The sequence below is a fragment of the Oryzias latipes genome, chromosome 12 (genome assembly GCF_053564925.1).
Source record: "Oryzias latipes strain Hd-rR chromosome 12, Olatipes_Hd-rR_3.1".
NCBI classification, from domain to species: Eukaryota; Metazoa; Chordata; class Actinopteri; order Beloniformes; family Adrianichthyidae; genus Oryzias; species Oryzias latipes.
The window spans coordinates 18,028,615-18,043,374 of NC_136248.1; the positions used below are offsets into that span (position 1 = coordinate 18,028,615).

Below are 14,760 nucleotides of genomic sequence, written 5' to 3' on the forward strand. Positions count from 1 at the left end.
AAATATACAAAGCTGCATTATCATGATTTGGGTTTCATAATTAATTTAATATTTGCTGTCTTACAAATTATTTTTAATGTGCTGTATGAGGTGAAATAAAATGACCATTAAGCTAACTTGATTCCTAACAATTCTGAACATATTGATTTAATATGCTTAACCGTTTTAGGCTAAACTTTCTTTACAAACATCACCCTGTATTAAAATGACAGGATTAGGTAGAAGGTCCAGTAAAAGAAGGCAGGATAAGAGAATAAATACCTTGCATGTTTTGTTCGGTGTCACCTATAATTCACTCTCCAAAAGGTCATTTTTCAATGCCTGTAGGTCAGTGTCTCAGAAGATTTAACCCTACGTATAACATTGATGTCACTAGATGTCACCAGTAAATACTGGGCTAATATGGTCTTTATCAAATAGATAGTTAAACAATTGAAGTAGAAAATCTGCTGACTTGTTTGCCTGCTAGTTAGTTATAAATAAAGTTATGAAGTCAAAGAGTCAAAATTCTATTCTCAGTCTAATCAGAATACTTACCTGTTTTACTGCAAGAGCACTAGAATTTAAATTTAACATCTCAAAATATGGTCTAGTGTCTTTTTTGTAAATCTGTAAACCAAATTTAAAAAAAGCTTCATGTTATTTTTTCATTTGACCAAACAAGATAAAAAATGTCATCATCAACTGTTCAGTTCTGCCAAGATTCAGGAAATATTTTAATTTTACACAGTTGCATAATGTATTTATATTTTTAATGTTCACACATCTTTAAAAAATACAGAATCAATTACTTGTTGTGTTCCAAATTAATGAATGCACTATAAAGATATTTAACCTTTTTACAGAGGTATTTCTGAAGGGGTATTGATGGTTGTCACTTGACTTCAGTCTAAATGAAACGCCCCCTGGTGGGCAGAAAGCTACAGTTGTCCTGTACACACCAGTTTCATTAGTTGAAAACGAAACTGCCGAAGAGCTTTTGCAAAATCAAAATGTACAATTCTCATAGAAGACAAACTAGGGTATTTTTATAGGTTATAGTCTGAGAATGAACCTGGAAAATTAAATGAATTTAGACTGGCATTTGTGAAAACCTTGTGGTCTTGAGTTGTACCAGAGGGAAATCAGTTGATAGCTGCACCTTCAACAAGTAGCTAATTATTGATAAGAGGAAGTAAATCAAGGTGCATTACTTCTCCGTGATTGTCATATCGTAATAGTTTTTGAGACATTTGCTGTTAGTAAATGCTTTTAGCGCCCTGCTAATAGACATTTTTTTCATTAGTGTCTCTACTTCACATTAGTGTCAAGTTTAGGACTTATATCCAGAAGGTTTTTTTTTAGGCTGATGTAAATTCGCTTCATTCAGTAGCGGTTTCAGGCACGGGCAAAATGGACAATTGCCCGGGGCGCAAATTTCAATGGGGGCTTTCAGCCTGGAACTTCCGTTTGGGGTCCTTCCGACTGAAGGCAACACTACAGTAACCCCACTTGGACAAACTACGTAGGTTCGAGATCTGCTCGGGCTCAACAAATTTTCATTTCTCGATCCCTTTTTTAACCTAAAGTTATTTTCCCTCATGAATTGTGTCTGACAATTCATGCATTTCTGTAAAATATTCAAATAAAGATAGGGAATACAAAATGATGGCGTTAAATTTGTGTGTGCGGGGGGGTTACTCGCCCGGGGAGTAAGTTGGTGTAGAACCGCCACTGGCTGCATTGCCTGCACATATTTTAAGTGCGTCCAAGGTTGAATTTTGTTGTTGGTCGCACGTATTTAAAGTTAAACTCAATGCCCGATTAGTTTTCACGCTTCTAGGTGCGTGAAATGTCTTCTCCACACTTGATCCATCGCCTGGAGGAGCGTTGAGCAGCAAAAACAGCCTCACTCAGGAACCATTTGGATGTTTAACCCTAACTGTAACCGTAATCCTAACCTTAACCCATTCACTGGGTCTGTGCAGCCAAGAAAAAGTTCAGTATTTCAAAAATCATGTGCGAAGAGACTGATATGGTGCCGCTGTCAGACTCCTCCCCCTCTCCTCTCCACTTGGCTGTTTCTCCATCCCAGCTGCTGCCACTTACTTCATCATCTCTTCTGCCTTCATAAGGAGCCTCTGGATCACCAGTTTTCGCCAGTTCGTTGCCCCTGATGGTGCATAGTTGGTCCTCTCGTCTCGTTCATGGTGTTCTGTCTCGTCAAGCCCTTGGCTAATTTCTGTCTCTGCTCATCTCCAGGGATCCATTGTCACAAGTGGTCGCCTGCATCAACCTCTGTCTGGAACCTTCCCTCCGTTCGCTCCTGCTGGTCCCACCTCGAGCCTCTGCCGTCTTCTGCCATCTCTTGGACCCCCTCCGGCGTCAACTCCTTCCGACTGCCTGCAGAAAGATCCAGCAGTGACGCCACTCGAGTTCGATCTTCACTCTCTGGGAACCCTAGATCCTGCCCACGGTTTTCTGTCTGTTCACTATTAAAACCTCTTACCTGCCACGCTCGTCCTCCTCTGTGTTTCTTCTGGGTTCCAGCGTCTGGGTCGAAAAGTGTTCTGTAGCCATGACAGAGACATTTTCCTTTTCTTTTCTTTTTAATCACACCAACATATTAAAAAGTTAAACAGGTTGTCAGGGATCTCACAGCCTCTGCTTTTACAAAGACGATTTTTTTACTTGCTCTTTACTTGTCTTTTTTATTGCAGTTTTGTTCCATACTAATTAAACACAAGTGAAGTCTTTTTCTGTGTAGTGTAACTTATCTGACTGGATATATATATCACTTGTAGCTCTGGATATTTGGAGAGACTAAAATTGTCCCCTGAGTGACAACAATGTTGACTGCAGGAACCCAGTTTCTCTTCATGGCTTTGTTCTTAACAAAACCCCCAAACCTGATCATTTTTGGCATGTAGCACAAATTCTGGTTTAAGACAGACTCCCAGATGCCAAGTGTCAGAAAATGCAGAAGACCCAGCTTGGTGACAGAAACTTAAACATTTATTAAAGCAACTTAAACCCCACAGAGAAACAAAAAAGTGATAAAGGAGATGACCTGAAAATGAAAATCTGAAAACCAGATCGTTAAATACGCTGAGGGTATTAACTGAAATGATGACAGCTGTAGAACATCAACCTGAAGTTAACAAAAAATAAAAAAATAAATCTACACCAATGGACACAACATTTTTTTATTGACAGTGGACTCTTTAAAGTAAGTCCTGTTCATACTCACCTGATTTTAAATTCTTACCTGAATGCTCCTCGGTACAACAATAGATCCACTTGTTGCCTCTGAGAAGCTCAACTGGAGCAGTTTGGCCCATAGAGAGGTAAGAAGATGGAGAAAACTCTGCCGGTCATCTGCCCCTCCCTGTGTTTGATCCTGAAAGTCTCACAACTGGAACCACCACTGGTCCAATCACTAACTATGAGGCCACTCTTGCTGCAGTTAACATATTATTCATTAAATTACTGTATAAAAAAATACTATGGGTACTTGTTTTCTATTAGATTCAGTCCCAGGCTGACATGCTGATTGATTGATTTAACAATAACTTTGTGTCCCTCACAGAAATTTAACAATAATACTTTTTTTTTTTTTTACCTATATGGCATTTAAATACCTGTTTACTGTAGAAAAGTTATAACTTTGCTATTTTAGTGCATATGGATCCACCTAACAACTGGCTTAACCTTCAAATTTCAGGCTTTCTTCAGCAGCAGCTTTGGGCTTCTGACAATTTTTCCAGAGTTTGTTTGGTCTGTATTTAGGCACGAGCAGAAACATGCAACATGCACAATGCAGACTGAATTGCATCTACTAACTGCAGCCTGCAGACCACATTTGCACATAAAATAACACAAATGTTTATTTAGCTTATAAATGATGTGCAGAATATGCTGCACTCAACAACTTTCAGCCTAACTAAGGCAATCATTCATTGTACTGCAAGCCTTAACTTGATTAAGATAGCTGAAATGGGAAAAACGTTTAAAACCTCTCAGCCTTCACTCTGAGGTGGGCTGTAGTTTTGTTTTCCTGACGGCTATATTGAGTTAACGTAAGAATTCACTCATTAGCTACCCATTAACCTTTGAGTTGAGTCTTTACCTGAGGACAAGCTCAGACGCTGCTAAACAAAACACATTGTCCCAATTGTAGCTCAGTCAAAGAATAATATCATGTATTCATTTATTTGTAAATACAAAATTGATGCATGAGGACATAATAGGCAGAACTTGTAAATAATGATATATTTGTTAATAATATTAAAACAGTTAATAATATATTGCCTTCCGGTCAGCTCTTCTTTGAAGCAGCAAAGTAGCACTTCGGGTAATCATGTATAATGCTTAAGCAAAGCAATTATTTTTATTCTGTTGTTTTTACAGCACAAAATATTATTCATTTTTGGGTTTAAAAAACAGTTATAGAAACGTGTGATAGAAAGTGTTATTGTGCATTGAGGGTATTTTGGAGCCCCTGAAAGTTTTGTTACCTAAATAAGTGTATAAAAAGTTATCTACAAATAAGATGGTTTGATTTATTGTAGGGGAACAAAGTCCATAAACAGCAGCCCTGATGGTTCCAGGAAATATCAAAACTAAAATGTTTTTAAAAGGAACAGTGAGCTATGAAAAAAATAGTTGGTTTGAATATGTTCAAACTCCATTTTTTGGAACATTCGTTCTTTTTTTATTTTTATTTTTTACCCTAAATATATGTTCAAACAAGTTTACAAGTAAAAAAACAGGAAAAAAGTAAGGGTGATTGAAGTTCTTGTCACATGTTTTGAGGTTATTTCTCCAGAGGGAGGCACTGCTGTCACAGAAACTCATCTCAATTTGTTTGCAGTGGCTTTGCATGTCTAATTGCACAACTGCTTTCTTTGTTATAGAAAGTTTTTGAACATGCTGAGCAGAGGCGGAGCTACTGGGGGAGCAAAGGGGGGCAGCAGCCCCTCCAGCAAAAACGTGCCCCTCTCTAATCTTTATCAGTGTCGATAAAGATTGAGAAATAGTTGCAATAATAGCAAAAACAATATTTTTAAATAAAATCTTGATTACCTCATATGGTTTAATTTTAGAACTTATAAAAAAAATTAACTTGCGCTCAACCGGCCTGATAAATTTAGCCCTTCTCAGTGTTGTAAAAAGTGCAAGGGATTTAGCTATCTTCATAAAATGCTTTGTAACACAACACAACAAGCTCAAACTCTCTTAAAGATGAGTTATTTTTTGGCCTTAAATAGTTATGTTTCTCATTATTCTTGATCAGGGAAATTAATATTGAAGTTTAAAAAATGTTTTGGGTACAGCTTTACGTAGCAAATCGGGTAAAGAAACTATCGTTTTAACACTAATAACATTAATAAAACTGTTTGAAACTCATATTTGGATCCTTCAATTTGTACTCAGCTGTTCTGATTTGCCACCTTTCCACAGTCTTCCACTACCCCCCCCCCCCCCCCCCCACATCCCCCATATAAAATATTTAATATTTAAGCTTCGCCACTGACTCAGAGTAAAAATACAATTAAATCTAAGATTCATTCTACAAATCTGAGCTAAAAAATAGTTTTTAAGGTGCATCATGTACATTATTAAAAATACATTCTGTAAAGCATCTTGACTTTGTTGCACATTGGGACCTCATAATCTAAGGAAAAATGCTCAATTGACTTAACTCCAAAATGTATTGGATTTAAAAACAAAATATCACTGTGTTTTGCTTCTACTCTTTTACCCTAGAGCACAATCGCCGGGTGATTTTCCCCCGAGCAAAACTTTTTACATTAATTTTAATATGTCGCGTGTCAGGGAGTCTGTAGCTTCACCAGGGAAGTCTCACATGTCCCAGACATGGATGGACCAAAGACAAAGTTTTCTAGTATCATTTATTATTTTTTTCAGTAATTCTTTAGCATGTTTTTAGGAACTTCATATGTTTTTCTTTTTCATTTTGTTACACATACCACGGTTGAAAATTAAAGAAAACCATTCTAATTTATCATGTGTTGTCATGTTTTGATCTATTTTTTATGACAAGTACTTTGTCTTGGGTATATTATATCGGGTAAAAATTACCCGGCAAAAATGATGGTTTAACTTTTTTCATAACTAAAGTGTTCTACGGTTTAACAAGAAATAACATTTTCATGGTTTGCACCTTAATACCAATTATTCCCAATGAAAACTTTGATCCTTACATGTTTTATTTAAGCTTAGTGAAACTGCAGCTTACGAATGGCCAGTACAAGTCAATCAGATGTAAAGTTATTTATAGCTGCTACATAATGAGATGGGAATGAAAAGATAAAAACTGGAGGAATCATTATCCGATAACCTGGTCAGAAATCAAGGAACATTCAACAGTGACAAACTTCTGTGGGCCATATAATCAGTGATTATCAGTGATTGCATAGGCATAAAACTGAAATAAAACTCTATCTGTTCTAGGATGAGTCACAGCTTGTTCAGCATTTATTTAACAAGTACATGTGATTTACATAAGTACATGTGAATGGGAAAATATGTGAAGGTTAATAGAATAAAGTCAGTATCTTACAGAAAATGTACATATCCATCACTTTTAATACAAAAAGTAAAAAGGAATGAACAACTGGACGGAAGAAGAAATGGGATTTTTTTTTTTTTTTTTTTTGAGAAATGTAAAATTTTTCCTTCTGGTGGTGTCTTATTCATTAACACGTACACTTGCAGGAATTGATGTAAAAGTTACAGAACTGATGGACTTTGAGCATGAATAATAATAATAATAAGAAATCCCAGCTGAAGAGGAATGATGTAGCAAGCAGAGAGATTGAGAGGGGATTTACAACCCTCTCCCTCGTCCTTCATCAGTTACATATTATACATATTTTACGGGCATTCTTGGTTATCTCAATCCTCCGTTTTTTCATGACTAAACATAACATCCCAGGTTAATTTTTGTCATGTAAACTGAGCAGTTTATGACACTATTAAAAAAGCTTTTATATTTCGCTGTTAGAAGAGCTTCTGCTTAGCTGTTGAGCTGAGTTCCAGGGTGTATTGTCCTCGTCATAAATGTACATATCCATTACTAAAATTGAAAAACATTATTTGTTTTTCAGTTTTTCATTGCAAAAGTGCACATTTCGGGGGGAAAACAAACTTACTATCACACTCTGCCAGTAGTTCTACAGATATACGAAAAAACATCAAGGAAGTAGAACAACAAGTACACAGAAAGAAAAAAAACTGGCTAATAAATTTGAGAGGGATTGTCACATTTAATCTGCACATTCGTAATATGTATGTGAATACTGTCTGTGTATTTAAGCAAAGTAGATGTGTTAATATATTACAGCATAGTTTACTTTTTGACAAATACAAGGAAAAGTTAACTAGAAAAGCAAACTATTCAAGAAAAACAAACATTATGTCCTGGATGAGATCATCGGTCATTACACAAAAAAATAATGGAAAAAAAAGGGAACTACTCTGTCTTCTTTTAAAGGGTTTTTGTTGCAGTATGTCATGGTTCCGTATAAAAGTTTGTGACAAAAACAATAACTTGCTGCATCCAGTTTGGCAATTAAAGTCCCCTTTGGTTCCTCTAAGCAAAAAAACCATGGAAAAATACAGCCACACATAAAAGGATGACGGCATTGGCGTTCACGACGTTCTTCCATAGAGGTACCTCTGTGGTATCTGTGAGTTTCCTCTTCAGTTCTGCTTCTTCTTCTGCACTCAGTTTTGGGGCCTTGTTGTCCTCCAGGCCACAGAAACACATGAGTGCTTTTTTGCAGGCGCCCGGTTCTTTGTGAGAATCTATAATACGAGCAAATCAAATATTTGTTTGCAGCCTTTGCATAAGTTTGAAGACATCCTTGAACCGTAGCTTTTTGCCCATTACCTTTATCATCTATGCTTTCATTGTCATCATCACCACCAACCCAGTCATCTTGTTCGAGGTCCACTCTTTCCTCAGTACGATTCCTCAGACTAAAGCAAAGTCGATAAAGCTGGGGAAACAACACAAACTTTTAAATGAAAAAAGTCATTTGAAAATGAAGGGGTATATGCATGCCTATTTTGTTCGCATGGATGTGTGTGGCTGAGCACAAAGATCCACTTCTGAAAAAAATTGAAATATTGACAGCGTCAACCCCCAAGCAACTTTCAATTACTTGTTCTGCTTTCTCTCCTCTCACCTTTGCTATTTTTGTTTTTTTGTAGTCTGTATCCCCCACCTCCTACCCTCTACACCTGCTCCTTTTTTTCCTACTTATGTTTTCTTAACTCTTCTTCCTGTATCTTTCTCATTCTCTCTCTTTTCCATCCTTCATAAAGACTGTTTTTATTCATAATAATTAATCATAGTTTAACTTCAAATAGCAATAGTAAACTAATAATTTAAAAAATAAATAAATATAGATTTAAGAAGAGAATTGGTTTATACAAGGAAAAACAAGGTTTGCACAAGGAATAAAAAACATAACCCCAATTTTAACAACAAGATCTGTCCAATACAAGACTTTCAGCTTGTGTCTATTTGTTCTATTTGCTCTGCTGGACAGTACACATGGAAGAAAAGTCAATGATTTATTCAAGTTTGTCTTGGAGAGAACACTTACATGTTTGTCTTCAATGGGTTTGGTCATTAGGGATATTCCAATGATGATGATACAGGACAACACAAACAGGATGATGCCGAAGTAGAGGTAGTGCACTCCGCAAATAATTGTCGGACAGTCACTGGGGCTAGCACAGCTACCCGTTCCGTACACAAACTCAGCAATCATCCTGGACAGGCCTATTGGTAGACCAATTATGAGTCCATAGAAGGCACCCTAGGATTAAGAAAGAAATTTAATTAGAGTAAGCTGAAGCAACACTGATAAATTAATGGCTTAAAACTCTGCAATGGATGCAAATTTTGAAAAACACGTGTTTAAGAGCGTATTCACACTGGAAAAGCCTGTTGTCCCGGACCTAGTTCGGTAAATTTGGGCCGGATCGAGTCCTGACCCTTGCATTTGGTCTGTATTCCGACTAGCGTTTACCAGAGATTTCTGTTCCGGACTAAAGTTTATGAACAAAACCATGTGACTTAAGTCTCTTCAGCATTTGGCCACGAAATACAAGGATGGGGCAAAGCAACGAGAGAATTAATAATGAAAGTCCTAAACTTAATCCTTGTTGGGATTGTTCAATTATTCAAACTTTGTATTTGGCTGTCCAATTTTCAATTTCTATATCAACGTCAGGTACAACACCTCTTTCTTGCTACTTTGGTATGCCTGAGACACGTCGTAAGGTGGTTACTGAGGAAGCAACAGCTAAGAAGGTACACCGATAAGTGTTTTTGACATATAGATTGTTGGGAAAACAGTGAGAAGCAATCCCGTTAAAAGTTGTTTTAATGAGCCTACATTCGTCCGACCAATTTTCAATGAGTTGCTCTGCCTTATTGTTGCTCCGCTACTGCATTTACCTCCCGTAATGCTCGGCTATGGTGGCCTTTTTGGTCCAGTTGATCCACTCCGAGCACGGAGCCTAATCAGATTGAGGATATTCAGAGTGAACCAAAACTCAGCCCAATTAAAAACTAACAGAGGCAAATTCGAAAAATGGGTCAGAGAGCAGTTCCTGGTCCTGGACCAGGGTCCGCATGGGTGCATTCAGATGGAAAATGTGTTCTGGATTATCGGGGAAACAAACTCTGGTTCACTTTGAGTGAACCAAATGTGTCCAGTCTGAATACACTCTTAATTTGTTGGATTTCAAATGTATAAGTACTGGACATGTTACGCTTTTTTAATCACAAACAGGATTGATGGATATCCCTTATGCCACCTAGGTACCAGATACAAAGCCTTGTTGCCCAAATGGTGGCTTTAGAATACTAATAAAAAAGGGTTTCAGTCTTCTCAAACTAATATAAAATGCATCATGAGATGCTTCTGAAATGTTTTCTTGGACAAACTATCAATATTTGTTCCAGAATTAATACAAACAATGACTGAGGAATAAAATTGCTTCATCATGGATGTTTAAATAAAAAATTGACAGCGTGACTCCAACTGTAAACATTTCTTTGTATAAATAACTCAACAGAAATCATCTAAACTATTGTTTTGATGGCCACTCAAAGGGTTATTATTTTTCTTAAACTAAATACAAAAAGATCTTTCCAAAATGCTTTGTTTAAAATAACGTTTCTGTTCAATGAAGCCAAATGTAAAATGACAAACAAAACACTTCTTAATGAAGAGCATCCCAATGGGATACGACCATGATTTCACAAAAAAATTACTGGATTTTAGGATGCAGCTTACAGGCTCATTGACACGTTTGTAAAAGATGGCGAGCATGAAGACGGCTGCAACGGGTGGAGCAAGGTAGCTGGTGATAGACTGGATGTAGTCAAAAAGCTGACCACTTTGAGCTGTCTGGACAATAGGGATCCATGCAATGCTCACACCAATCAAACCCAAAATGAACACTCTGTAAGCAGATTAAAAATACAGCGTTACACTTGTTGTCAACTTTTTTAACAAAACTATGTCGAAGTAAATTTAAGAATAAGAAATGTGCTTTGCCTGCCAGCAATCATGAGCTCCCGTTCTTTGGCTCTGGGGCGGATCTTGGTGTAGATATCCATTGTGAAGAGAGTGCTAGCACTGTTGAAGATGGAGGTAAGGGAGCTCATCAGAGACGCCAGCATCACAGAAAGCATGAGACCGCGCAAACCTAGGAGAGATACCATTAAATTTAGAGCATTATAGAATGCTCTTAAAGGATTTAGTAAAAGCATGAAAGTCCTTAAAACCCACCATTGGGCATTAGATCCACCACTAATTTGGGATAGGCAATGTTGCTGCATCCGACACCAGAGTCACAGAATGATTTACATTCATCTGGGTCCACACATGCCACCACATCTGAAAAAAGTTAGCAAAATATTATAAACTCCTCTCCCTTTTAAAGATTTTAAAAGGCAAAATAAGCTAATTAGCTGCTGTCTTAATACAAATAATTAAGCCGATGCAAATGTCACTACGATACTCACCAGGATAGAGAATTCTGCTGATCATTCCAGGAAAAACCATAAGAAACATCGGCAGCAGTTTCAAGTAGCCACACAAGATGCAACCTCCTTTTACATGAGAAAGACTCTTGGCAGACAGGCAACGCTGAACAATCACCTGGTGAGAAAGATTTATGTATTTGTGCATATGCATTAGTACCAATGAAAGTCTTGTTATATAATTTCTTTGGGTAAAAGCATGCTAAAATGTGTGAATGTTAAGTTAATTTTTTGTTTGTCCTACATCTAATCTGACTTAAAATGTGCAGGTAATTGGACAGGGTAGAATATGAAATTTATCAGGTGGCATTGGTGGAGCATCTGCAAAAGCAGATACCCAACCGCGGTCTTACCTAAAAAAAGGATATAAACCAAAACCTAACTCTCTTTGGGTAAACTGTCTAAATAACTACCCAAAGAACCTTAGGGGATGAAAGTGGGTGCATGCCAACAGGTTTTATTGAAATTACAGATTGGTTGTCCTAACAATGTCGAAACATTGTTTTGGATAAGCATTTAATCTAACACTACCACATATGCTGTCGTTGTGTTACATTTTTCAACACTGCCACTCTTGAAAGCCATGCTTTCCTCCCAAAGATAAAAGAGCATTAAAGTGTTTACAAGTGTAAAGAAATCAATTGGTTTGTTCTGTGTTTATGACCATAGGTTGCCAATGGTACACATTAAAAGCTGTTACTGCATCAGCTGAGATGTAAAGTGTCCTTGCAAACATAGCAGTCATTTGCTTTGCTGACCTGATCAGTGCACCAGTACCAAGTGGCCTGGATGGTGAGTCCAAACACCAGGCCTGGCCATGGCAGATCTCCTGTTATTGCATCCCTGAAAATGTGGAAGGAGTCCGGTCGAGGCTTGTAACACTCAGCACTGATGTTTCCTGTGATTGAGGGGACGGCCTGCATGTAGAGCCTTTCAAAATTTTCATAGCCTCCCACTTCATTGAAAGCTGTAGATGAGTAGAGATTAGGATATCTTAGATTTGGATGGACAAAATCTGGAAAAAATGTAGAAAATAAACTCTTTTTTAATTACCAAAGCCCATAAGAATGAACGATCCGACTACCATAATGATCGTTTGCAATGTGTCTGTGTATATCACTGCAGCTAGACCACCTGAAACACAAAATAGGATGTTAATACTCTTCATTCCACTTTCTTTCACTTGCTGAACATGAGGAAAACAAGTCCTTATGTAAGTGCTTTACTGCTCTTCTTGTAAAACGTCAGCTACGTCAGTTGCAGAGCATCACAGAGGGCCATTACATGCTTATCATAGTCCATGGGTAATTAACCACAATAACACACTACTGATAAACCATCCAGGAAAAACAGAGGTTGTGGATGTGGGTGTGTATCTACATCACGCCAAATCACATTGCAATTAGAAGACTTTACCCTCCGTTTTAGTGCTGCATGCAAAGATAAGATTTCTCTGTACCTTTAGTTTAAAAGAAAATGTCATAAGGAAAAAAAGAAAGGGGGTTCCTCTTTAGGCAGACCTGTGACAGTGTATATTGCAGTGATCAGTAGGAGTGCAATAACTGCAACGTAGATGTTCAACCCAAGAGCTTGGTTGATGAAAATGGCTCCAGAAAACATGTCAGCCTGAAAAAAAAGTGAAAGATCCATTTGTTTTATCAATGGCACTTCACACTGGTACATAGTGCAACTATCAGGCAACTTACTGAGATTTTGGTGAAGACATAAAGAATCAGGGAGAGTATGGACAGATAGATGCGAATGCGAGATCCTCCAAACCTTTTCTTCAGGTACTCAGGCATGGTAACCACCTAGACACCACCATTTTTTAAAATTAACAGTACCAGCTCAATAATATGCTTTAACGTGACATAGCTTTTATTTACCCCAGCTTTGATGTAGATTGGCACAAAGAGCCATCCAAGGATAACTACAACAATGAGGGCCTGAAACATTATAACATAGCGAAAATTAATAAAAAGTGTTCAGGTCCATTAAAAATTGTTTTTCCTTACTATTTCATTAGTTGATATTGTGTACGCACATTCCATTCAAATCCTCCAGTGGCTATTCCTGCTGCTGCGGCAGTGCCGGCAATGCCCACAAAGTGGCCACTGCCTATGTTGCTAGCAAACAGTGACGCTCCGATCTGTAGAAATCACAAGTAAATTTACCTTTCATATGAGCTTTTTTAAAACTGTTGATAGAAACCATGCAGAAATCAATTTTACACTGAATAGTAAAGCTCTTCTTTTCTCTTTTATACACACTGTTGATGAATACACTCACTCATGGACAAATTGCAAGCAAAAACTATGTTACACAACAATTTAAACTTTTTAAATTCCAAAACATTGACCAATTGGATTTGAACTCACCGGCCACCATACCATACTCCTTCCTGCGAGGAAAAAGCCACCCACGGTGGAGCGATTGGTCCGTACCATAGCCTGCAACAGGACAAGATTGTGTTTAAGTTGGTGTAGCATAGAATCTAATTCCATTCATCCGTCCGTCCATCCATGCATCCATGCATTAATACAATTGGGGTCATGGGGTTGCTGGAGCCTATCCCAGCTACTGTCTGGTAGATACACCCTGCACCGTTTACAGATCCAGCTCAGATGGCACACAGAGACGCACAACCACACACAATCACGTTCATACCTAAGGGATCATTTAGAGTCTGAATGCAATTGTAATCACAAAAATGTCAAACTAAGTTAGAAGGTGATTATCAAGAAGGATCTAAATTAGGTCAAAAATCTATGAGTTATTAGTCTATTAAGTTATCAAGGTATCTTCTTATTTTTTTTAAACTAATTAAACTTCACAAGAATCTTAACACTTTGCATTTTGTAAAACTTTGCAAAAGTACTTTTGTAATGGCTTCTAAGGACTGTTCATCGTGTGAAAGTATGCCAAAAGCAAGTTTGAAAATGTCCTTCAAAAAATATAGTCCTTGTTACTAATTATTTAAGATTTAAATTTAATAAGTTGATGTAAAAAAGAAAAAAGAAAAAACTTACCCATACTCCCACAGCTAAGACAACCACAAAGTAGATTACAATAACAGAAATGTCTGCAGGGTTGTTAAGAGCCACCGTGTTTCCATTGCTCGCATTTCTTGCACTTCTCGTTATAAAAGAGAATCCAAAATAATCACGAGACATCTTGCCAACACGAAAACAGCAGGACTGTTGCAGGAGTCAGGCTGTGACTGAAGTATCTGCATTGTGAGTTACCTTTATACCTTTGGTGTGGGTGTGTCCCGTCACAGGTACGTGTTTAGCTGTGGAAGGTGGGGGTGAGGTTGTAAATGTGTGTTATCTATCTCACTTTTCAGCAGTAGAGAATCTTGCTGATAGGCTTACAAGCTCATTTGAAATACCGTAAATGATTCAAAATGTTGCCACTTTTTAACAATAGCAAAAAAAGGGATTTTAATCATCAACATACAAGGAAATGCCAGAAGTTAACCACACTTCCTTTGGTAGTGGTCTGTGTTTACTTTGTTTTGTTTTTTTACTTTTCTTTTAGCTTATCTGGTGCTCACATCTATATAAAAGGAGACAAGCAACACTTTATGTAAGAGATACATTATCCCACTGGAATGTCTAAGACAGATTTTTGGCCTATTATTCGCAGTTAGGTAAAGTCTGGACTTTGACTCAATCAAGTCTCAT

General features: G+C 37.5%; 1 protein-coding gene across 1 annotated transcript; it reads right to left on the minus strand.

Moving 5' to 3' along the window:
* Positions 1 to 6,450: 6,450 nt before the first annotated feature.
* On the minus strand, positions 6,451 to 14,313 carry LOC101175417 (sodium/glucose cotransporter 1). The gene is made up of 15 exons (XM_004074819.5): positions 14,104 to 14,313; positions 13,453 to 13,524; positions 13,119 to 13,223; positions 12,961 to 13,020; positions 12,781 to 12,885; positions 12,595 to 12,700; positions 12,128 to 12,208; positions 11,833 to 12,041; positions 11,057 to 11,192; positions 10,821 to 10,928; positions 10,587 to 10,737; positions 10,323 to 10,491; positions 8,619 to 8,834; positions 7,898 to 8,006; positions 6,451 to 7,812 (listed from the first exon to the last, which is right to left on the minus strand). Exons 1-15 carry the CDS (start codon positions 14,245 to 14,247, stop codon positions 7,598 to 7,600), a joined length of 1,986 nt encoding a protein of 661 aa, XP_004074867.1. The 5' UTR covers positions 14,248 to 14,313; the 3' UTR covers positions 6,451 to 7,597.
* Between the last annotated feature and the right edge of the window lie 447 nt (positions 14,314 to 14,760).